The sequence below is a fragment of the Natrix helvetica genome, assembly GCF_964273705.1.
Source record: "Natrix helvetica genome assembly, chromosome: 4".
NCBI lineage: Eukaryota > Metazoa > Chordata > Lepidosauria > Squamata > Natricidae > Natrix > Natrix helvetica.
Window position 1 is genome coordinate 60,864,987 of NC_138550.1, and position 23,739 is coordinate 60,888,725.

Consider the following 23,739-nt stretch of genomic DNA (forward strand, 5'->3'; position numbering starts at 1 on the left):
TGGCATCACTCTTATGTTGTGTGAGTATACATGAGCTGCAAGGCTTGTATTTTGCCATAGTATCATCTACAGCCCCATAAGTACTACTAAGATTTTGACCAGCTGCTGGGCACCAATATATTGAAGAATACGGAAAGACTGATCACATGGGGCAGTCTAATGAACATTTCTGAAATAGCAGATACCACAGAACAAAGTCTTCTTCCTTCTCTACCCCCCACCCCACCCTGTTATTTAGGGGGGGGGGAAGCAGCAGTGTGTGTGTGAATGATCAGGCATGTACTGTATTACACAGAATTTACTGAACAGTGAAGTAATTACTAAATTTAGTAATTACTAAATTTTACTGAGTTTACTAAGATACTAGTTACTAAGGTTCTTGAAAAATGAATATCAGACTTTGAAAACCTGGTATTACTGGATCATGTTCAATTTTGTTGAATTAACATTAACTAAAAAAGTTTTTAAATTGGATTTTGAATAAATGTGCAATTGTTTTGAATTTTACTGTTACTATCTCCCTTCCGTTGTGCAAACTGCCCAGTCACATGACCTCCCCCACCCATGCCCACCAAGCCAAGCCCACAGAACCGGTAGTAAAAAAAAATTGAATTCCACCACTGGGTGGGGGGCACTGAGGATCAGTTTGTAGCACCAAGGGGGCTGAGGACTGAAAAAGTTTGGGAACCACTGGGCTAAATGGCCTGAATGACAATCTTTTAGGAATTTCCTAACATTAAAAAAAAAATTCTAGTCACCCTTCTTAGTAAGCAATTCTAGGTATTGCATATGACAAAACATGAATTACAAAGCAATTAAAGTATATATGGATGCTGTTTCCCAACTGAACCCACAGTTCAGTCTGTCCATTTGATTAGTTTTCATTGTCTTCTGCTACGTTAGCTGGCAATTGCTATGTGAACGCCAGCCTTCCTGATTTTAAAATTCTACCGTCTTTACCCTTCCTGCTTAATTTTGCTTTTAATAGTTTGAAAAATTTGTAAACCACTTGTTACTGGGGGGACGGGGGGGACGGGACACTGATCAGCATATTTTTTGTACTATATTCTTGTTCTGATATCCTCCCCCAAACGCCATTCAAACCTAATACGGAACTATTTTTCTAAGGTAGAAAACAAGTTCCTGGGTAACAGGTTACATTTGTTGATGCGAACATGCTGTCTGTTATCTCATACACACACACATATCACACCCTCAAACCCCCCGTTATACTATAAAACAATTCTACTTCAAGGGTCCAATGCGTATTTTAAAAAGAGGTTAATGTAAATATACTCTCCCAGTCCCAAAAGTGGTTTACAGGATCAGTGATAAGTAACTGCCAAATTAGATACATTTTATTTCTACTGCATAATTATTATATCAATAAGCAACCTCATTTACAATTTTCAACCATTTATTTACTTATTATCTTTAACTTTAACTTTTATTTGATTTCTAAACCGCACCCTCTCCCAGAAGGGACTCGGGGCGGTTATTCAGGTAAAAACTAGCATCTGTATTGCATTAGTGTACCAAAAAGCAATAAATGGCTTTCTGTCTATCCCAAACTAAAAGTCCCACTGAAAGTTCAGTTCATGATACCCAGATTTAGTCAGATTAGGAAAAGCAGAATCATTAATTTTTTCAACAATCTATTTTTAAACCACTCCTTTCCACCTACAGTAAGAATCAAAACTACACAGGATGCATTTCAACTTTTTATTTTATTAAAACTGAGTAATGCACAGCACATGCAGTGCTAGCATCTAAACTAATACAATAAGCAATTACTAAACCTACAGTGACCTGACGTTCATAGTGTTTACACTCAGCAAGTTTAAACCCATTCTTTGCATATGACTGAATCTTTATCACAACTGAAGAATATTGCTGGTTGTAAAACTCACTAAAATGCTATTGCTGAATGTACAAGTCACTGATTATGCCAATACAACAAAGATAACCACATGTTTGAGGATTGCAATGTGCCAGACATTCACTGAAAAAAAAACCACACAACTAAACAAAAACTCACGCAACGAACATCTGAGAATCTGGACACTTCACATCAGTGTTTTGAAGTGTTTCATTAATATCTTAAGACAAGTGTATCAAAACCTTGGCATGTTTAATTTTAAAGTTGCCAATTTTTGTTTTACTATCAGAAAGTTATGGCTACACTGCTAATGCCGGGTCTGCTTAATTTGACTTAAGAGTTTAATATGACTTAAACATTAAAAGCTCACACTACCCCGAAATATATAATTTCACGCATACGGTGACATTCAACATTCAAGTGCCAGTGTTTTTGTACTGTCTTTTGGTCAAGTTTCTTTAAACTTTCAAAGAATCACTTTTAGGCTTACAAAAATAAATATTTGTCAAAAATGTTCAATAAATATTACACAAAACTAGCAGCAAAAAGTATCTAGAAATCTGTCGTGTGCAAATAGTTTTCTTCCCAACCATTATTCCCATGGTCCCAGTTTTAGAATCTAGTTCCTTCTCCTTAGCCAAGCTGCGTTCAGTCTCCCAAGAGACAAAATAAGATTGGAAGTTAAGGACACGCACACAAGACATATAAAATTCTCTGAATGTGCAATAAAAGAAGTATTTTGTAAAAAGTTATGGGCAAAATGTACAAGGGCCTAAATCTAGACTAATTGAAATAGCACCATAACAAATGACTTCAAATACTGTCAAGTGCACCTACTTAAAGTTTAGTACAAGGCACAATACACTTGAAAAGATCTATTGCACTTTAGATTTTGCTGTTGTCCTATGCCACTTAGAGAAAGTTGGTAATACCTCTGGCAACAGACGTTAACTCAGAGACACTAAGTGGCAGAGGCCTTTTACTGTTGGAAATACTCATCTTTGGCCAGATCAGCATTAACAAGACTAAATACAATGGAAACCTATGCAACTAAAACTGACTAAAACTGCACTTGATAGCAGAATTGAACCTTGTGCAGTTATGTACATTCCAACCTTTGTGATTTCAGAATTTGTTACTCTTCTGGAGCCATTTTACAAGTCTATAGTAAGCCAGTTAACACTTCAACGCAGCTTGAACAGAGTAATGTGAATCTGCATTAAAATAAAGCCTGCTGCATAATTCTTCCTGTTCATTCCCCCTTGACCAAAAAACATCAACACTAGCATGCGTTAAGACCAAAAAAACCAGTCAGGCCCTTTTAAAAAAACGGACCTTCACTGTTCTGGTCAGCCATTCTACCATTTCAACTTAATATGGCAGGCAATTTTGAAACGTCTAAGTAGATGAATTCTCCTAAAAACTATTTCAAGTTCAGACCTTTAAACATTCCCTGTAATGTTCTGCCTTCTATTGGCTAGCTCACATTAATAATCTGCCTAAACACTGGAATTGCTGTGTTTCCTTGCATTTACTTTTAAAACAGTGCTTGTATGCATGCAATCCATACATCACCTCATTATCAGGACTGGAATGGCTTTTTAAAGACAATCAGGTTCGAAGTACCTATCCAGGATAGAGTGAGCAAATCAACTTTAACTTTGTACAGTTTTGCCACATTAGAAACTAATTCCATTGATATGCTTCAAGATGTTTTATTTTCCAAATCTCCAATATCAAAATCCTAATGTAGGCCACCGCACAAGTTTTCTTTTTTTCTTTTGTTTTTGCAGGTAAAGTGGATGAATCAATGATTCCTGTAAGTTGTATCACACCTGTGTGCCAAGGTTTGATTTTTATAAAGCCCAAGTTGAATAATTTTGCAAAGACAATTGATAATCTTGGGCATTACTGAGCCAACAGGACATCAAAATAAAAAGTTGTCTAAAGTTAAAGGCACAGTACATTAACAAATGATCCTCAGTCACAAAATTATAAATACAGTTTAGGAGTGAGAGTGGGGTTGGGTAAAGGAGTTAATCCTGACTACGGTGGAGTCTTTAAACCTTCTTCAGAGTAGGGCTTCTGTTCCTTTCCTTCTTTGTGACCTTGAGCTCCCTTAAAAAAAATTCAGTGGAGAATCACAGCTGGTAATGTACTGCGAGTTCTTGAAGCTACACAAGGTATAGTCTGGCTAAGTTACATGTGGTTTCCATATTAGCTTGTTTGGTAAGAATCTGCAGCAAGCAGATCAGTTGCCCCACCAATCTACCCCCTGAGAGTTATAGTTTCCTCCATATCCATCACTGTTATAGAAGCCGCCATAGCCACCTATAAAGACAAAAAAACATGAGAAATTTAAGATACAATGAAAATGTTCACGATTTTTTTCTACCATCTTTCATCCCAACCTAAACAACATAAAAGATTTACCTCCAAATCCTCTGCTACCTCCGTGACCACCACCACCACCACTACCACCACTGCGACCACTACTTGTACGACTGCTGCCAAAACTACTGCCCCCACCGCTGCTGCTGCCGCCGCCGCCGCTGCTTGTTCGATAATCTCTGGCACCGAAGCCTCCACTGAAGCGGCTGAAGGAAAACAAAAAGGTAGGTAAGACAGTATTTGAATTAGCCATGAATCGCATTAAATAAACCCTCCATTTAATTAATTCTTACATTCTGTATCTGTTTTGCTACTGCACACCTGTTATCAAGCAATAGCTATTGTCTCAAATGGTTCAGTTTTTTAAAAAAGACTTTCTATTATTCATTATCTGCGGAACATTATTTCAAAATTTCAACTGAACTGGCATCTAATTTCACCAAACCAAAATGTCTAACACAACAGGGAACACCATGCATATGGCCCTGAGCTCCTATAAGAAAAGTGGGATATAACTCTAGCAAACAAGTACCCTATTTACTACCATTTCCTCTGATCTTTCAAAAATGAAACAGTCCTTTACTTTCCTTAGGAATGCAAAGGAATATTAGAGTAGCAAAAAACCCTCACCCTAAAAACACAGTTAGTAGAATAGCTTGCAGCCTAATGTAACAATAAAACAGAGTGAAGCTCTAGCCAGCTACATGGAAGGCAGGTTACTCAAACTTAGTTCATTCATATTACCCTTTGGAACGCCCACGACTGCTTCCGCCCTTATGATGTTGCTCATATGCCATGCTTTCTAGCCAAGATGGTACTTCCTGTTTAGCTTCAACAAGTAGATCTAACAAGTCTTTTGTGATATTTCCGTTCTTTTCATTAAAAAATGATGTGGCAAGACCTAAAATAAAAGTTATGGGGAATATGAGACCTTCAGCGATCTGTACTTATTTTCAAAATGACACAAATAAAAGCAGATAGTTCTTCCTGACCATTCATGATGAGCTCTTAGTACCGTGTTTCCCCGAAAATACGCCAGGGTCTTATATTTTTTTGACCCACGAAATATGGCCTTGGGCTTATTAAAGGGGAGGGCTTATTATTTTTGGGTTGCCGGGCGGCTGCTCCCTTGTGACTGGGTTCCCAAAGAGCCGGGCACAGCCTCAGATTGTACAACCATAGAGCGTACTTCCAGAGCGGCATCCATCCTCCGTGCTTTGAAAAAAAACACCAAGCGGCGGACGGCGCCAGCAGCGCAGATGCCCTTCGCGCGAGTGGGGAGCGGAAAAGCCGCTGCGCAACTCCCCTCTCCAGCCATGCAGAGCCCCATTCACTCACCTAGGGGCATTCCGAAGGCACCGAGCCACGGGAGGCGGAGGGCGGCGAACAGGCGCTCGCGTTGCTTGGTGCCTTCCGGGTACTGCTGTTGGTCAGCGGCACTATACACGGCTGAAAAGGGGGGTTGCCGGGCGGCTGCTCATAAGCTTGGTCATCTCATGGCTGCTGCGTTGCTGCTGCGACAGCGCAACACGGCCATTCGACCCTGAGGCTGTGCCCGGCTCTTCGGGAGCCCGCTCGCAAGAGAGCAGCTGCCCAGCAAACCCCCCCCCTCTTCAGCTGGGCACAGCGCCGCTGACTGACCTAGCGGTACCCCGAAAGCACCAAGCAACGCAAGCGCCTTTGCCCCCACCTCATTCCCGTGGCTTGGTGCCTTCGGGATACCGCTAGGTCGGCGAGCGGTGCTCTGCCTGGTCGGAGGAGGGGGGATTGTCCAGAGGGTTTATTTTCGAGGGTGGGCTTATATTTTTGCGCACGCGAAAAATGTCGCTAGGGTTTAGTTTCAGGACAGGTTGTATTTTCGGGGAAACACGGTATCAGTAGATTTATCATTGCATTTATGATAACTTTTCCCTTTTGTGTGAAGGATAAGCCATTGATGGGCTTTTCCTTCTACAGTGCATGATTTACAACAATGAAAGTAAAAACATGTCAAAATCAAAGGAATTTAAATGGGGATATTATTCAAAATGTTTTAAGTATAAAAATTGAAAACTTGGGATACTATATTTTCACAAATGTATTTTTCAATGTGAAAGCTTCTCGAAAGCATAATAAAACTATCCAATGCAGATTTCCATTAATTTTTTTTTACCAAACTAGCAACAAGATTTGTAAGTTCATTTACTGCCTTACAAGGAACTTATGAATTATCTCAATAATACATACTTACACTGATCTTTCCCAACGGCCTTTATTGCTAGAGGCCTCCTTAAAAGTATTTTCATCCTAATCAATGTCCACTATTATTTTGAAAAGGCTTTTTTTCAAATAAAGGTTGACAAAATTCTGGGAAGTTACAATCTCATGTTAGTTATTTAGCATTTCTGCATATAGAGATCTTAACAATTATAAAAACCCCATCAAGATTAATGGTCTCTTACCAAGATTTCCTACACGGCCTGTACGGCCAATGCGATGCACATATTCTTCTATGTCACTTGGCAAATCAAAATTTATTACGTGTTTAACATTGGAAATATCCAGTCCTCGTGCCGCTACCTATTGGAAGACAAGAGGGGAATCCTGAGTTCCCAAAGATAAAATTAAAAAAACACACACAGCTATATAAATATATACTTACTGCAGTGGCAACCAAGATGGGACTTCTGCCAGAGCGGAACTGATGTAATGCTTCTTCTCTATCTCGCTGACAGCGATCACCATGAATACTGGTGCAAGCATATCCTTCCTGGTACAGGAAAGCCTCCAGAGAATCAGCTCCCTTTTTAGTCTCTACAAACACCAGAGTCAAGGATTCCTTGCCTGCACATACAAAAAATTTCATTAACTAATGATGTATCTGTCAATGTAGCACGGCATGGTATAAACTAGTGCTTATTATTGCAATAATAAAAAGATGTTACTAGGCAAGCTAGCTGCAGGCAGATTAAAGTAAGAAGTCAATTATAAGAGAAAATAAGAAGGAAAAATCTTAATTTTTCTCCCCAGCTAATACAGATTTACATTAGATTTATGCTGGAATTCTTCCTTGGCCTTTACCTGTGGCAGTCAAGAGATCAAGCAGAAATGATCTTTTGTCTCCGTCTTCCACCCACACTACTTTCTGTGTGATGTTCTCAGATGTAGAGCCAACTCGGCCAACAGCCAGAAAAATATATTCCTCCAAAAAATCACGAGCAAGAATCTAAAAAATAACACTTAATTAGCATAAACAATATGCATCTAATCAGTTTATCAATCCCCACAAACCTGTATGGGGGTACGGAACTATCTCAACAATAGGGAGTTAACTATAGACAAGTTCTTCAAAAGGAAACTATTCAAGAACCCTGTTTATTTTTTTAACAAGTTCAAAAGGCAACTGGACTGTTTTTTTCCCTTGAAAAATTTCACTTCTCATCCCAGAACTGGAGAAGCTCCTTGGATGAGAAGTGAAACATTTTCAAGGGGAAAAAATCAAGGAAGTCCAGTTGCCTTTTGGAACAGCAGTATTGGGTTTACCATAGATAATTATTTACAGTGTATCAATTCCCTTTAATGTGCTGAATCTTACTGGAAAGTTGAACGTCATGCATAAATACCTGGATTTCCTTTGGAAAAGTAGCACTAAACATCATTGTCTGACGGACACCCTTTGGTGGCATAGTATCTTTTTCAACAATACGACGAATCTGAGGCTCAAAACCCATGTCAAGCATGCGATCAGCTTCATCCAAAACCAAGTATCTAGAAAATATAAAATAGCACATCAAGAGATCCACAATTCCATACTGACAAGGAAGTTCCAAAGTATCCAAGGCTATCAATATTATAAAACTTATCTTATAAATATACAGAACTGTATTACTTACTTGCAGAAGTCCAGGCCTATCTTTCCCCTCTCCATCATATCTACAAGGCGGCCTGGAGTTGCAACAAGCAAATGGCAACCACGTTCCAAGTCACGCATCTGTTGGCCAATGTCAGCACCACCATATACAACACAAGGACGGACTTTGGAACGATAGGCAAACTAGAGGGTAGGAAATTTCAGATTTTAGAATTTCAGATCTAAAATTATGCCTTGTGATCTGCTAATAAGTTCCCAGGAGCATGTAACATTTACCTTTCTAGCTTCTTCATATATCTGCACTGCCAATTCTCTTGTTGGAGCCAAAACTAATGAAATTGGGTATTGTTTACGACGCCCAAATCTTCCATTTTCCTGTAATGTTAGAAGAGCAAGATGTCACTAAAGGTATAAGCCCAATGTTATGCAAGACATTTCATTCTGCCTGAATACTTCCTTGAAGTTAAACAGCAATACAGAGTCCTCATTTTGCGACCACAATTGAGCCCAAATTTTGCTAAGCAAGGCAATTAAAAGTGAGTTGCACTTTATTTTACATTTTGCCAGTTGTTAAGCAAATCACCGAAGTTAGGTGAATCAAGCAGTTGTTAAGTGAACCTGGCTTCTCCCATTGACTTTGCTTCTGGAAGCTGGCAGGGAAGGTTACAAAGAGTGACATGATTCTGGAACAGTGTAAATGTCAGAAATACACCCCAGTTATCAACCATCTAGGTTTTGATCACATAACCAAGTTATTAAGTCTGAAAAACTATCATGTTACTTTTTTCAACGCCATTATAACTTCTTATAATACTAAATGAGTGGTTATGTAAATCAAGGCCTGTACAGCTATTTTTGTGCTAAAACAAAATTAGTGCGCAACTTTCCTCTGCAGAGGCAAACGAGTTTGAGTTACATTCTCAGAAACAGTTTATTCCCATACATTAACATAGAAGTGACAACTGGATAACAGCATGATAAAATGCATAGTATCTAGATATTGTTTACAATGGGGCAAAAAAGTATTTAGTCAGCCACCAATTGTGCAAGTTCTCCCACTTAAAAAGATGAGAGAGGTCTGTAATTGGCATCATAGGTAGACCTCAACTATGAGAGACAAAATGAGAAAGCAAATCCAGACAATCACATTGGCTGATTTGGAAAAAAAAATATTTGCAAAGTATGGTGGAAAATAAGTCAATATCAAAAGTTCATCTCAATACTTTTGTTATATATCCTTTGTTGGCAATGACAGAGGTCAAACATTTCCTGTAAGTCTTCACAAGGTGGCACACACTGTTGCTGGTATGTTGGCCCATTCCTCCATGCAGATCTCCTCTAGAGCAGTGATGTTTTGGGGCTGTCGCTGGGCAACACGGACTTTCAACTCCCTCCAAAGGTTTTCTATGGGGATGAGATCTGGAGACTGGCTAGGCCACTCCAGGACCTTGAAATGCTTCTTACGAAGCCACTCCTTCGTTGCCCGGGCGGTATGTTTGGGATCATTGTCATGTTGAAAGACCCAGCCACGTTTCATCTTCAATGCCCTTGCTGATGGGAGGAGGTTTGCACTCAAAATCTCACGATACATGGCCCCATTCATTCGGTCCTGTACACGGATCAGTCATCCTGGTCCCTTTGCAGAGAAACAGCCCCAAAGGATGATGTTGCCACCCCCATGCTTCACAGTAGGTATGGTGTTCTTTGGATGCAACTCAGCATTCTCCTCCAAACACGAGTAGTTGTGTTTCTACCAAACAGTTCTATTTTGGTTTCATCTGACCATGACATTCTCCCAATCCTCTTCTGGATCATCCAAATGCTCTCTAGCAAACTTCAGACAGGCCCGGACATGTACTGGCTTAAGCAGGGGGACACATCTGGCACTGCAGTATCTGAGTCCCTGGCGGCGTAGTGTGTTACTGATGGTAGCCTTTCTTATGTTGGTCCCAGCTCTCTGCAGGTCATTCACTAGGTCCCCCGTGTGGCCCTGGAATTTTTGCTCACCGTTCTTGTGATCATTTTGACCCCACGGGGTGAGATCTTGCGTGGAGCCCCAGATTGAGGGAGATTATCAGTGGTCTTGTATGTCTTCCATTTTCTAATTATTGCTGCCACAGTTGATTTGAAACACCAAGCTGCTTGCCTATTGCAGATTCAGTCTTCCCAGCTTGGTGCAGGTCTACAATTTTGTTTCTGGTGTCCTTCAACAGCTCTTTGGTCTTCACCATACTGGAGTTTGGAGTGTGACTGTTTGAGATTGTGAACAGGTGTCTTTTATACCAATAACAAGGTCAAACAGGTGCCATTGATACAGGTAATGAGTGCAGGACAGAGGAGCCTCTTAAAGAAGAAAGTACAGGTCTGTGAGAGCCAGAAATCTTGCTTGTTTGTAGGTGACCAAATACCTATTTTCCGCCATAATTTGCAAATAAATTCTTTCCAAATCAGCCAATGTGATTGTCTGGATTTGTTTTCTCATTTTGTCTCTCATAGTTGAGGTCTACCTATGATGCCAATTACAGGCCTCTCTCATCTTTTTAAGTGGGAGAACTTGCACAATTGGTGGCTGACTAAATACTTTTTTGCCCCACTGTATATGATGCAAACCATACACTTGCCTTCATGGCTCTCAAAGCATCACCTGGACCATCTGTATATATCTGACTCAATATGGGAAGAAGAAATGCAGCAGTTTTCCCAGAACCTAGAGAAAAAGATGCATTAAAATTTGATAGCAATGCAAAATCCTATTATTTCTGAAAACAAATTCAACCGATATGCTATTATTATTGTTGTTGTTATTATTATTGTTATTATTATTATTACAAGTTATACAGAAACCTGTGTTGGCTGCAAATGGTTTTTACTCCAATGGTCAAATTAGTGGTAGTTAACTAATACAGCCAATTGCAAAACAGCAGGTCTTTGCAATTTACCCAAACCCCTCCACTTGGAGAACAGCACTGGCCCATTCTCAGTATTTATTCAACACTTCAAAATACAATAATCAGCAAGGTTTCTAAAGGAAAGTTCAAAATTTGTACAGCATGGATTTCATAGTTGCTAAATGTTACTTTTACTTCATTTAGAACATGCAGCTATAACATAAACATTACAGACTTACCTGTCTGGGCACAAGCCATCAGATCTCTTTTGTCTTTGATGATAGGAATAGCATATTTCTGAACAGGAGTAGGTCGAGTGTAGTGGGTGAGTTCAATGTTCCCCATGATAATTTCCCCCATGTCAACATCGCTAAACTGCAAAGGTATTTCAGTTATTAAACAGGAGTTTAATACATCAGTATAATTACCTTATTAGCCAGTGTTGCACTCATATGGACACCTGATTATGAATGGATAGAGCACTCCCAGCTACCCATTGGCCTTGCTTATGAAGTAAAGACGCTTGTTTGATTTTAAAGTTTTGATAGGAATTTGACTTTGAGGTGGCCAAGTGCTAGACTTCTACCAAACAATTCAAATATATTCACAGAAATTCAGTTCTAAGCTTGACATTGGGGCAAACAGTTTTTCCCCATGTATAGTAGACAATCAAAAGCAGCTAATTATAATTCCAGGATGCAATTTTTTTGTTATCTGGTTTCCATTGAAGAAAATTTGTAAAAAACAGGACTTGTTTTTTAAAAATTGGACTGTGCCATACAATCAACTTGTCTCATTTACAGATAAAATGTAGGAATCAACAAATTTAGGTGAAGCAGTATGCCTAAAGCTGTTTTTGAGCATGCTATGGTCATGCAATGCACTCAATGTAGAAAACAAGCACAGGTAGTCCTCAACTTACAACCATTCATTTAATGACTGTTCAAAGTGGCAACAGCCCTAAAAAAGTGATTTATTACCATTTTTTACACTTACAGAAATTGGTCCAATTATCAAAATTCAGGTACTTGGCAAATGGCATGTATTTATGACAGTTGCATTGTCCCGGGGTCATGGGAATCACCATTTGTAACCTTTCCAGCTGGTTTCTGATAAGCAGTCAATTGTGGGGTGGGGTGGAAGAAAGAAAGCCAGATTCACTTTACAACTGTAGTGATTCACTTAACAAGTGTGGCAAAAAGGTCATAAAGTGAGGCATTTTAGCCTGGATTAGCAAAAGAAATGTTGAGTTCAATTGTGGTTGTAAGTTGGACTCCTGTTTTTACCTAGCCAAGTAACATCAGCAAATGTACAACAACCTAACAACAATCTACAGTACTCTTGAAAATAATCCACCTGCACTGTTATTTTAGTACATTAACCTGTCAATTATTTTCTTTTCAATTATTAACTATGTAGAAGTTCCCCATTTCTCTCTCCAATATATTTAAAATGTATTTCATCCTCAATTCATTTAGCAAAAGCTTCAATATAGCCAGGTGTAATAAAATGACCAAGTTTAAAAAGAATCAGATACAAAATCATAAGGTATCATCTCTTTCTAAACAAAATTACTAGCCTAAAAAATGGAACCAATGTTCTTTCTAAAGGATTAATCAATTAAAAAGTATGACTTATTACAATATAGAAGTTTAACAATTTTATCAAGTAAATGCATTATGAAACTGGTAGTACTTACACTTTCAATGTGAGGAGGACAGTTGTTGCCTGTTGCCTCAACTGGAATGTCATCATATTTTTCAAAGTTAATGCCTGTATTCCCCCCAGCAAAAAGCTCCCTAGAATGAAAATAAATCAATTGTGTAACCTACAGCATTGAATGTTTCACTGAAAAGTTGCCAGGTAAGCTTATAATACTCACTGTTCCATACGTTCACTTGGGGCAAGTGGTTTTGACCAATCATCTTCGTCATTTTTATCACACCAACGACTGTTTCCACTACGATCAAATCGACCAAAGCTACTCCTATCACCACGACTCCCAACACCATCAAAATCACTACTGCATCTTCCACCACCATCATCAAATCTAAACATAATACAACATAACATTAAATTCACATGTGCTCCTTTTAAAGCAACCTACCAATCGAACATTTAATTTAAAATATTCCCTTTTGCTTTAAAGCAGATTGCATTATTTGAGGCTTAAGCCCATATTTTGCTTTTCAGAAACATACTAAAGGTATCATCCAAAGATTGTTTAATTAATTAACTTGACTATAGAAATTAATAATTTCAGTTTTCTATCATGTTAAGGAACCAACTTCTGGGAATCATGCTGATTTGAGGGCTGCAGCTTTTGCCTTTCTGCTATCAAAGGCTCTCCATTTAACTGTTTCTTTGCCCTTGCTATAGGAAGATTTTAATAATTCAGATTGCATTTATTCCATCTCAATTCTTAGTAATTAATTAGGAACTCTTGGGTACCAAGCTCTGGGTTCAGCTCCCTTTTCAATCATGACATTCATGACCTTAAACCAGTGATTCCCAAAGTGTGCGCCGCGGCTCCCTGGGGAGCCGCGCTATCGTCATAAGGGCGCTGCGAAATATTCAATTAATTAATATTCAAATATTCAACTAGCGCTGCCAGGGAGAAATCAGCAGGAGGGGGAGAAGAACACAAACTTCTGCTAGGGATGCCTTCTCCCCCCCTCGCCTCCCCCTGATCTCTCCCTGGCAGCGCTCGCCTCACGCGGCAGCAAAGTGTGTGTGTGCGTGTGTGTAATGGGGGTCTGGCTGGGACCGATCAGCTGAGAGGCTGGCAAAGAAGCGGCGCTCGGAGGAAGAAGGCAGAGATGCTGGCTGGCATTCGCTTCCCTTACTTTTTGCCGCCGCCGCCCCGGCAGGACGGAGCATTACCACCCCCTCCCTGCTGGTTGCAGCCCAGGCCCCGCCTGCCCTGCTTAGCTGAAAGTGGCAAGGGAGCAAGCCGCGATGAGCAGGAAGGGAAATGAGCGCTGGCCACTATCCCTGCCTTTTCGCGGCAGTGGGGAAGACTTCTTTGCCAGCCTCTCAGGTGATCGGTCCCATCCAGCCCGTTACACACACACACACACACACACACACACACCGCTTGTTGCCGTGCGAGACCAGCGCTGCTGGGGAGAAATCTGGGAGGGGGAGAAGAAAACAATCTTCTGCTAGGGATGGTCTTCTCCCCCCTCTCCCCGATTTCTCCCCAGCAGCGCTCACCTTGCACGGCAACAAGTGGTGTGTGTGTGTGTGGCCGGCGCTCATTTCCCTTCCTGCTCATCGCGGCTTGCTCCCTCGCCACTTTCAGCTAAGCAGGGCAGGCGGGGCCTGGGCTGCAACCAGCAGGGAGGGGTGGTAATGCTCCTTTCTGCCGGGGCAGCGGCGGCGAAAAATAAGGGAAGCGAATGCCAGCCAGCATCTCTGCCTTCTTCCTCCAAGCGCCGCTTCTTCGCCAGCCTCTCAGCTGATCGGTCCCAGCCAGACCCCCATTACACACACACACACACTTTGCTGTCGCGCGAGGCGAGCGCTGCCAAGGCGTCCCAGTACCAGGGCTGAAGGGGTGGCGGTGGCGAGGACGGGCGGCCAAGGGCTTCCCTCCCTCCCCACCCAAGCGGACTTCTTGCACGGCTCCAGCCTAAGGCTCTGATGAGGATCCGCGGTCCTATTTGTGCGAAGCTGGGTTTTCGGCAGTCGCGGTAATAAAAAGTAAATATCGCTCAAAAATTAACGTCGAGCAAGAAATGAGAGTCGCCATTTCCAATTTTATTCCAAGATTTGAGAAGTTGTGCAGCGAACAACAAGCCCATCCATCCCATTAATAATTTTAAATCATTAAACGATGTTCAATAAATTGTGAATTTAAAGCTCGTGTTTAATTTATTTTTCAATTAACCTAACCTTAACGAACTAAAAAGTAGATTTCCAAATCCTTAAAAAGTCAAAAATTAAAAAAAATCGGATGTACCTATTAAGGGAGCCACGGAAAAAATCCGAAGTGTTATGGGAGCCGCAAACCGAAAAAGATTGGGAACCTCTGCCTTAAACTATTCTTTCACTCAGTACAAACTACATCATAGGATTCTTATGAAGATAAAAGGGAGGAAAACATGCATACTGCCTTGAGCTCCCTGATGGGAAAAGAAAACGTCAAGATACTCTGTAACCAAACCAAATGGTTACAGAACAGGTTTTGAATATAAGGAGAAAAATACCCATGTAAGATTTTAAATATGGCAAACCACAAATAATTTCTCATAAATTCTGAACTAAATAATCCTATTAGCCAGAAGCAATTTTATGGGAAATGCAGAGTATTTTTCCCAATAAAAATACACATACACCTAGCTATTGGTACCAAACAATTCAAACCAATTACGTATTAGGATTACTGTAATAATTTTATTAAAAGTAACATGATACAACTAAATTTCTGCAGCCAATACATTAGTAAAGATTTGCAGTTTTTTAAAAAAAGTTAAACAAAGTGGTTACCTTCCTCTTGAGCCATTGCCACGGTCAGGAAAGAAACTTGATTTTCCTGATCCACGTTCACTTCTTGCACCAAAGCTACTATATGCATCCCTGTCTCTGCCAGCATTCCATCCACCATCAAATCCTACAAATAATACAATCCATTATTAAATATTTCCAAATATATTTACAGGTAAGAAATATATTGAGAACAACCATTAATATCAAGTAGCCATCAGTTTTCCAAATATAACTTCTCTGTTTGTTCAAAGTAAGCCATACTGCCATCAAGTTAAGATGGCACTGACAGCAAAAAATGGAATGGTGATCCTTTCAAGCTGAATGAACCCTACCCACCCTGGATACTTTTACTTCTGTTCAATGAGGAATCAGCCTATGGTATATCTCTAGAGTTCAACCATTAGGCAAACCATTCTAAATATATTATAGTCATTTAAAATTTGACAATTTCACAACAGCTTGAAAACTGGATCATTTCAAGTTTCATGCATTTGCCCACATACTGACAAGAGTAAAGAAGAAACAGTCATATGAAAGATTTCAAGAACATAACATAGCCGCCCCGAGTCCCTTCGTGGAGAGGGAGCGGCTAACAAGTCTAATGAATAAAATAAAAAAATATAACTTCCTTGATATGTAAAACCTGAATACAGTAATTGGAACAACTATTGGGCAATGAGCTTCAATATTGCTAAGTCAATAATAAAAACATGAAAAGTTTTGACTCGAGGATTCAAACTGATCATCTTCAACTGTGGTAAGGATTCTAAAGACCCATTAAAATGTCAGAACTATGATATCTGTTGCATTTCAGTTTAGGAAGGCAGCTCCATTAAAGCTGCTTGGTAAGAAAATTCGAAGAATTCTCCATAAGTTCCATCAGCTTTGTCCTATCTTAAGATCTCTAGTTTTAATCACTATTTAATCACTAAGTTGGAGGGAAGTGACAGGTCCCCACGCCCACCTCTGTCATCACGTCCAGATCCTCCTCTGGATCCAAACACACCGCGATCACGATCGTAGCCATTCATCCGGCTGTCACGATCATATCCATTCATATAGCCATTACCTCCACGAGAGTCCCAGCTGGGGGAATCTTTAGCAGAGAATAAAAAGTTAAACAATTAAAGTGTTAAATGTCACTTGTGCCAGCAAATAGTTTTTGCAAGCTCCACTGTAAGCGTGACTTTTGTTGCCAAAAATGTACATTTAAGGGCACCTCTTTTTTTAAAAAGGCAACTTGGCCTCAAATAATTAAAATTGCAGGTTTCTCTACATCTATGTTCACAAAAGCTGCAGTTTATGGATACTTAATTATGTAGCTGAACTAACTTTCTTAAGCTATGCACTATATTTGTACTATAGCTAGGTAACTGCTATACCAATATTGGTGCCATGCAGTAAGTTGAAGCACATCTAAAAAAAATGGTCAATTTGAAGCAAGTCCAGCACTAAACTCAGGGTCCAACACTAAGCTCAAAGATACAATTTAAGCATGTAGTAATTTTAAAAAGCAAAATTCTGACTAGCCAATGCTAGTATGTGCATTTTTTTTAGAATGTTAGAAGTATGTTAGAAGTCTGCAACTATTATTAGAAAGTTCATGAAAAAAGATCCAATCTGTGTTGGTCACCAGGACCAGAGATTAAGCCTTCCGAGCTTTTGGAATCATGCTGTACCCCATCCTCAGAGCATAAGTCTGAAAGCTCAGAAGACTAAACCTCTGGTCCCAGTGACCAACTGGGATTGGATTCTGCAACATTATCATGGGACACATATATTTGCCTTCATTCGTGAGTTCCAGTAAAAGGTTAGTCATCTGGTTTATCTTTGCAAATATTGTGAAGTTTCAGAAACATACCTTGGTTAATTTCCTACTGAAAATATGAAGAGCTCAGACTATAAAGAGTAGCTAGCATTGTGGGGGATAAAGTATTTGCTACAACTAGAGCTAAAGGAATTTTCCCTTCAAAACATCACATTAGTCCAGTGCTTCCCAAACTTTGTCATATTGCATCTGACAATATTTAATATACCAACAAATTTTATTTTTAAAATCTGCCATTAATTTTATTATAGTATTTTGAATAAGCTATTCAAATTTATGACCTTTTTTAAATCTTTCAGAAACTTATCCAGTTCATAAATAAAATACTTAGTTATTAATAGTAGGGAAAGTACTAAGCCACCTGCTGAATAATTACCTTGAAAGATTCAGCACATTATGCTAGCGTGTATTATATGAACATGCCCACTAAACAGAAAACCTGTGTTTTATTTTAAAACTTCAAATAGATTCACACTATTGTCAAAGGAAACATTTTAACCGCATTGTTGGTGAAGAAAGTGTTAAATAGTTTTAGTACAGGTAGTATAAAAAGAACCATAGCCATAATTAACTTGGATTTAAAATGAATAAAGGTGAATTTCAAGTTTTTTGTTACTATGCTGGTGTCTTCTTTAAGAACTAATAACTTTCTCACCACGTAATGATGAGTCTACAAAAGGGGATTCTGTACTTGCTAATTATAGGTTTTTAATAAAAATAGTATTACTAAAAGTACTAAACTCAAAAGGAGCAAAAGATTTTAACATTTCTTCACTGTCCATTTTCTTAATCATGTAACATCAATTGAGAAAAGTGTTAAATTGAGGCGAAGAAGGCATGGTATGCCTGAGAATGTGCTTGATGAAAAGCTCAAACTGTTAGTTAACTGCAAATTACTGCTTAGAGGCATGCTCCCAAACGACAAACTTTAAAATCACCTCAGCCTGACACCAACTTACAGCTTCTTGGTGGTGGCATCGAATTGGAATAGTAGTTTGCTGTATAGTTATGGATATTGTATGCTGCAAAAAGAGCCATGAAAACTCCCAGCATTATGATTCAGTTTGAAAGCAAATTAAAACATTCTGTTATGGAATGTTTCCATCAGTGTTAACTTTTTAGCATCCTTATTCCAAAATGTAAAGTTTCTACAAATATATCAGCTTACCTTTGGTGATAGTAGAGTTCACATTAGGAGAAGTATAACAAGCAAGTATCTTGAATTTTTGTGGCCATATGAAGACACCCCTTCCCCAAATCATCTAACAGAATGCTTAAAAAAAAGGAGCTGGCCAATCAACAGCTTAGGACAGTCAGAAACATCAAACATTTCTCACTACTTCCAAGCATGTTTTAGTCCAGTATAAATCTGGTTCTTATTCACTCAGTCAAAATAGTATTACAAATCTTCTCTTTGATTGCTTTTAAGTACCTTCACCATGGTAATATCCTTCTGGAGAAGATTAACCCAAGCAGCTACCCATCTTCATTTAAGAGGTCTGTTTGATTCTCTGCTTGTAACAAGACGTTTTTAAAAACTCTTTTCTCCCTAATCTAGTAAAAAACCCAAAAATTATCCTATGAATTTCAATGTCACTCTGAAGTAACAAGCACCGCTGCCCAGGTCTGAAAGACTTCAGGTCTTTCAGTAAACGCTCCCACAAGACCCAAGAATGTTTTGGATTGGGGTATCAAACTGATGGCCCAAGGGCCGGATGCGTCACAGGCCACACCCACCGTTCTGCAAAGGTCACGAAATGTCACATGATGGCAATGTAACGCCGCAAGTTTCATTCTTGTGTTTTAAATCGCTCCCAATCAGCAGTTAACATTTATAGTATAAGCCGAAATGTATGAAAAACACTACTAGAAGATTACAAAAAATCATTCTAATGACTTTTGCCTTGTGTATTAGAATAGGTGGGTGGTGGGTTGCACTAATTTATTAATCTTTGTTATGTGTTCACAATTTTAAGTTTCTGAATTCTATTACTTTTCTACACATGTGAATCCATAAGATAAGATTAGCTATTTATGGTTATGGAAATTCTGGAAGTCAAAACAATTTTTCAAATTCTACCAAGTTCTAGCTTACAGTAAGTTCCACAGTGAAGACAAGAAACAGCCAAAAGGTAGACTGATATCTAATTTCAACAATGGTAGAAAAGCTGTACATTCAAATCTTCTAAAATTTTCCATAACAGTTGAATGAGTTAAGGGTCTACTACTCAGTGGACCATATGATAATATCCCTCTAATTTTAAATTTAAAAATGGAAGGTTGGCCTAAGTAAACTGTTAAGAACCAATAAAATGGCATTTTGACATTTAATCAGAAATTCTAACATAGAAACAAACTTGATTTATTTTGCCCACTATTGTCAACTTAAAACAATCCTCCCTCCCAAAAAATGGGGGCAAAACAACTTTCTTGCAAACCACAAAAAAAGTAAAAATAATTATCTACCCCTAACAAAGCTTCTATTAAATATTTACCTTTTATTTATTTAGTTGCTAACAAGATTGAATTCCAGAAGTATGGATCCTCTGAGAAAACTCAAGAATGTGATTATCATTTCTATAACCTTTTTGGATCATTAAGGGTTAAGAATACTAAAATTTTATCTAATATTTTTAATAACTAATTTTAACTGCCAATTAACAACTTCAAAAACTTCTATGAAGTTTTAAATTTCTAGCCCTATAGATCGACACAAGAATACATATTTTTGAAAAAATAGCACCCACACTAAATGGAAAAAGGCCTGAGTCTCTGCTTACTTCCATTTCTTTATTACTAATGTTTTCAAATGTTTCATTTCATCATGGATGTTTCATAATTGCAATCAGAATCATCATAATTATCAATTATGTCATTCCACATTAGAATCAATACATGACCATGAATTTGAGCATAACTTTCAGAAGAAACAATATTTTTTGTTGGCCAGGTGTCATCATTGTTCTCTTTGTAGTAAATTGCATTAATACTTAAATAGCTTTACTGCTTAAATGAAAATGCAACTCAATCACTAGCCTACTAACTGTATTACACTCAAGCTGAATTTTCTCTTGCAATATTCATACTGTAAAAAAATCAGTGTTAGTGTGCAAATTCAATTTTTTATATGCTTCCTTGCTACTTATAACCACAGATATCACTTCTAAGCTTAGTACAGGATTTTACTAATGTTTAACGTTTTTTGGGGGGGGGGGGGTTGTAATGGATATCCACCTGTGAATCAAGTTTAAATAAAGCAGTATTACTTCACAATTGAAATCTGTATTAACAAACATACCCTGTTTTGAAGCTTCTCTATTTCGCAAATGAGGAGGAACGTACCGGCCTTCTGGAAGAAAAAATACTTTAAAACACTTTGCTATCTAGAACATTCACAATCCATCACAGTATTTTTCTTATACTTTTCATGATTGGAAGCTGTCGGTTTATAACTTTTACTTGGCTATCAAGGAGAGAACTTCTAAACCAATAGAATAATTTATAAAGTGTAGTTTATGTAATAACCTGCCATTAAGAGATTAAGTTACTAAGAATCAAAAGTTTTTTTAAAAAAAATATTGTTATATTGTAGCTTTTTCCTTTGAAACCCATTTATCCCACTATATAACAAGCCAATATTGCTAAAACTTAAAAAATACAGTCCTGGAACTCAGTCAACAAGGGTTCTTTTGCAGTATAAAAGGAATAAGATAGCACGGGTAGGTGATAGTCCAGTCCAACAATCTCTATTCTTCAAATATATTCCAGAAAAGTTACAGGAATCAGAAATTGAATGAGTGATGATCTGATCAAGCAATACTGGATTAAGGAAGCATGCAGCCCATAACATTTTTTTTGTTCAATTGTCTAGCAAGATTAAAAAACCATTATTTAACATTAAATATGCATTACAAATACTCCTGTGGGAACAGAATAGTAGCTTGATTTTAAAACATCAATAGAGGCTATTTTTACTGAATTGATAGACCACCCATAAGACATATTAACTCTAGCAAAATATTCTTGAATTATGTACTTACTTGCTGTTCCTCCTCCACTCTGAGAGTCTGAGGAATTCAAGTCTAGACCAGCAAACTTTAAAAAAATACACAAGTTATTAGTTACATTTTCAAATGAAAACCTGCTAAGTTTTACCTTTGACTCAGAATAATATCAAGCATTTGTTCATTTTTTATCAGTACTTAATTATAGAATACAGCAATTCAAGTGCTGTACCATATTATTTTATATTGATATTAAATATGCCAATTGCTTCCCAATAACTACCATCCAGTTTTAAAAAGCCCTTGCTTTTTAAGCAAATTCTCCCCACCACTTCTTTTAATGTGTTATGGCAGATTTGATTTCTTTGAGCAAAATCACATTCGTTATATGCTATAGGAGCCTTATGTAGTAAATCACAGCTTTACATTATATTAGATATATCGATTACTTATTTTTTTAAAACTGTTTTAAGTATAAACATATACTTTAAACATATATAAACATATATTTTGATTTTACTCTAAATACCCTCCTTTAAAATCGCAAACTATACGGCCGCCTCCCCGGATCAGGCGAACCTAGCTGGGTCGTTTCCTGCCTTCTCTCTGCATTTTCAGGCCGCAGCCGCGGCATTCCAAGCTCTGCCGCAGCTAAGGGCGACTGCGTTTTCCTAGCCTGCCGCTAATCCGGTGGAAGCGTCACACGCCTGCTCTTATTTCTCTGACCGGCTCCTTTATCCATTTCGGGAGCTGGTTCTAGCCCACACCGCCCGCAAGACTTTGCTCTGCCACCGCTCTCGACCACGGGAAAGAAAGGAAGCGGGGAGCGGAACTATGTGACTAGCGTAAAAAAGAGAGAGAATCCGCCTTTACAGGCGCGGTACCACCCTTTCTCTCCCCCCTTTCCGACAGGGGCTTCGAGGACAAAGGAGAAGGGGACGCGCGCGCGTGTATGCGCGCGCACCCAACACGGGGAACAAGAGCGGCAGCAGTAGCTAAGTGGCTCCCCGGCTGGGGAACCGCGCACGCGCTTCCCCCATCCTCCCATTTCGTCACCACTCGATGGCCGCTGAGGTCCCCCGCCCGCTGCAGTTTGAAGCCAACGCCGCCAGAGGGCCCGGCAGATGTAACACACTAGCCAGAGCCGCACAAAGCCCGGAGCAGGCCCGGCCTGTCTCACACGGCCCAGGGGCATTTCACCCTATCCTTTACGCCTCGCCGCGATTCTCCCCCTTCCCTTCAGCAACCCCCTCCCCCGCTTCATTTTCCGGCCTACTACATTTTAAGCCCAAGCCGCCAAAATTGCGGCCTCCAAAAAATGAACTGCGTCACAGTAAAATGCGCCACCAGAAGGCCGACACAAAAACCGTACTGGGCTGGTGGAGCGCGGGAAGCTAGTAGGGTATCACAAGGGCAAAGGAGACTACGAGAACCCCGAAGCCAGATCGGCCACCAGTGGGGGAGGGGCGAAAAGTCCTCGCTATCCGGGCCCACCCTTGAGTTTTTCCCTTCAGTTCCCTCACCTGCTGATCTAGACCGAGGGCATTTTCCACTGCCACATGACTCATAACGAGAGATCGTTCCGGGAGGTCCCGCTCCGCGTAGATAAACTCGAATTCACCAAAAGTAATATACGCCTCGCTTACAGCAGCTCTCCCTCCTCCGCCCTAGAATCGCTTCTCTAACTGAAACACCCCCAGTTCGACCCGGGCCTTTATATATTCCTCCGCCCCCTCGCAGCCGCCGTGCTGACTTCAGCGCGCAAGCCACGCCCCTCCTTCCTCCTTTCGATCCCCCTCCCCCCACCTCTGCTTGCTGCAAAAGGTATCGCGGGGAGAACTCTCCGCTCCGCATTAAGAGGTGGGGGGAGGGTGAAGAAATCCCAAGACTACCGCGAGAACTAAAGTAAATTCTGGACTCCTTCCGATTCAGGAGGCGTTAGATGATACCGCGAGGCTTCCCTGCACAAAGTTTATAGCGCTATTCACGCGAGATTCCCCCTCCTTTAGCTACCCCCTCCCTTCTGTTTTCGTTTCATAAAAACTCTAGTGGTTCAACCGGTCCCTCCAAGATCTCGCGAGAGATTTATCAAAAGAAGTCTGCTCTTGGCAACAGTCTCCTTAGGTCACATGAACAACCCTGCTTAGTCTAGCCGCCATCTTAGATTATGAGCGGCTTTCGCTGCTGCAGTGGCGCAGCTCTGGGTCGCGAAAAGGGAGATGGGAGGGATTCTGTAAGGGGCCTGAGGCTTAGGTCTGGAGGATTGCAAAAAAAAAAACAGCACGAGAGTATACGAGTATGTCATGGAGACATGATGTGACTCGTTTCTCCCTTGTGTGTGACCTAAATAGCGGTACCCTGGCAACAACGAGGATGGGTAGTAAGTCCTCCCGCCTCTTTCTCACAGA

General features: G+C 39.7%; 1 protein-coding gene across 5 annotated transcripts; it reads right to left on the reverse strand.

The window, feature by feature from the left end:
- Positions 1-1,708: 1,708 nt before the first annotated feature.
- On the reverse strand, positions 1,709-23,059 carry DDX3X (DEAD-box helicase 3 X-linked). Of its 5 annotated transcripts, XM_081952243.1 has the most exons (19): positions 22,855-23,059; positions 21,368-21,422; positions 20,626-20,676; positions 18,287-18,349; positions 16,464-16,595; positions 15,500-15,623; positions 12,891-13,058; positions 12,708-12,807; positions 11,248-11,383; positions 10,742-10,827; positions 8,397-8,495; positions 8,143-8,303; positions 7,873-8,017; positions 7,331-7,475; positions 6,912-7,093; positions 6,712-6,829; positions 5,015-5,171; positions 4,313-4,476; positions 1,709-4,210 (listed from the first exon to the last, which is right to left on the reverse strand). In XM_081952243.1, exons 1-19 carry the CDS (start codon positions 22,897-22,899, stop codon positions 4,131-4,133), a joined length of 2,211 nt encoding a protein of 736 aa, XP_081808369.1. In that variant the 5' UTR covers positions 22,900-23,059; the 3' UTR covers positions 1,709-4,130. The 5 variants fall into 5 exon arrangements, with proteins under 5 accessions (XP_081808369.1, XP_081808366.1, XP_081808365.1 ...); XM_081952240.1 differs by lacking the exon at positions 18,287-18,349 and having other exon boundaries at positions 20,626-20,673; positions 22,855-23,057; XM_081952239.1 differs by lacking the exon at positions 18,287-18,349 and having other exon boundaries at positions 22,855-23,057.
- Between the last annotated feature and the right edge of the window lie 680 nt (positions 23,060-23,739).

Bases quoted from the DNA above. Each gene is read 5' to 3' on its own strand.
- DDX3X (XM_081952243.1), bottom strand. From the start codon at position 22,899: ATGAGTCATGTGGCAGTGGAAAATGCCCTCGGTCTAGATCAGCAG. The intron at 16,596-18,286 runs GTAAGTTGGTGT...TCTCTGCTAAAG, and splicing joins GATGCCACCACCAAGAAGCT to ATTCCCCCAGCTGGGACTCT. The intron at 8,496-10,741 runs GCAAGTGTATGG...CTAACATTACAG, and splicing joins ATGCTTTGAGAGCCATGAAG to GAAAATGGAAGATTTGGGCG.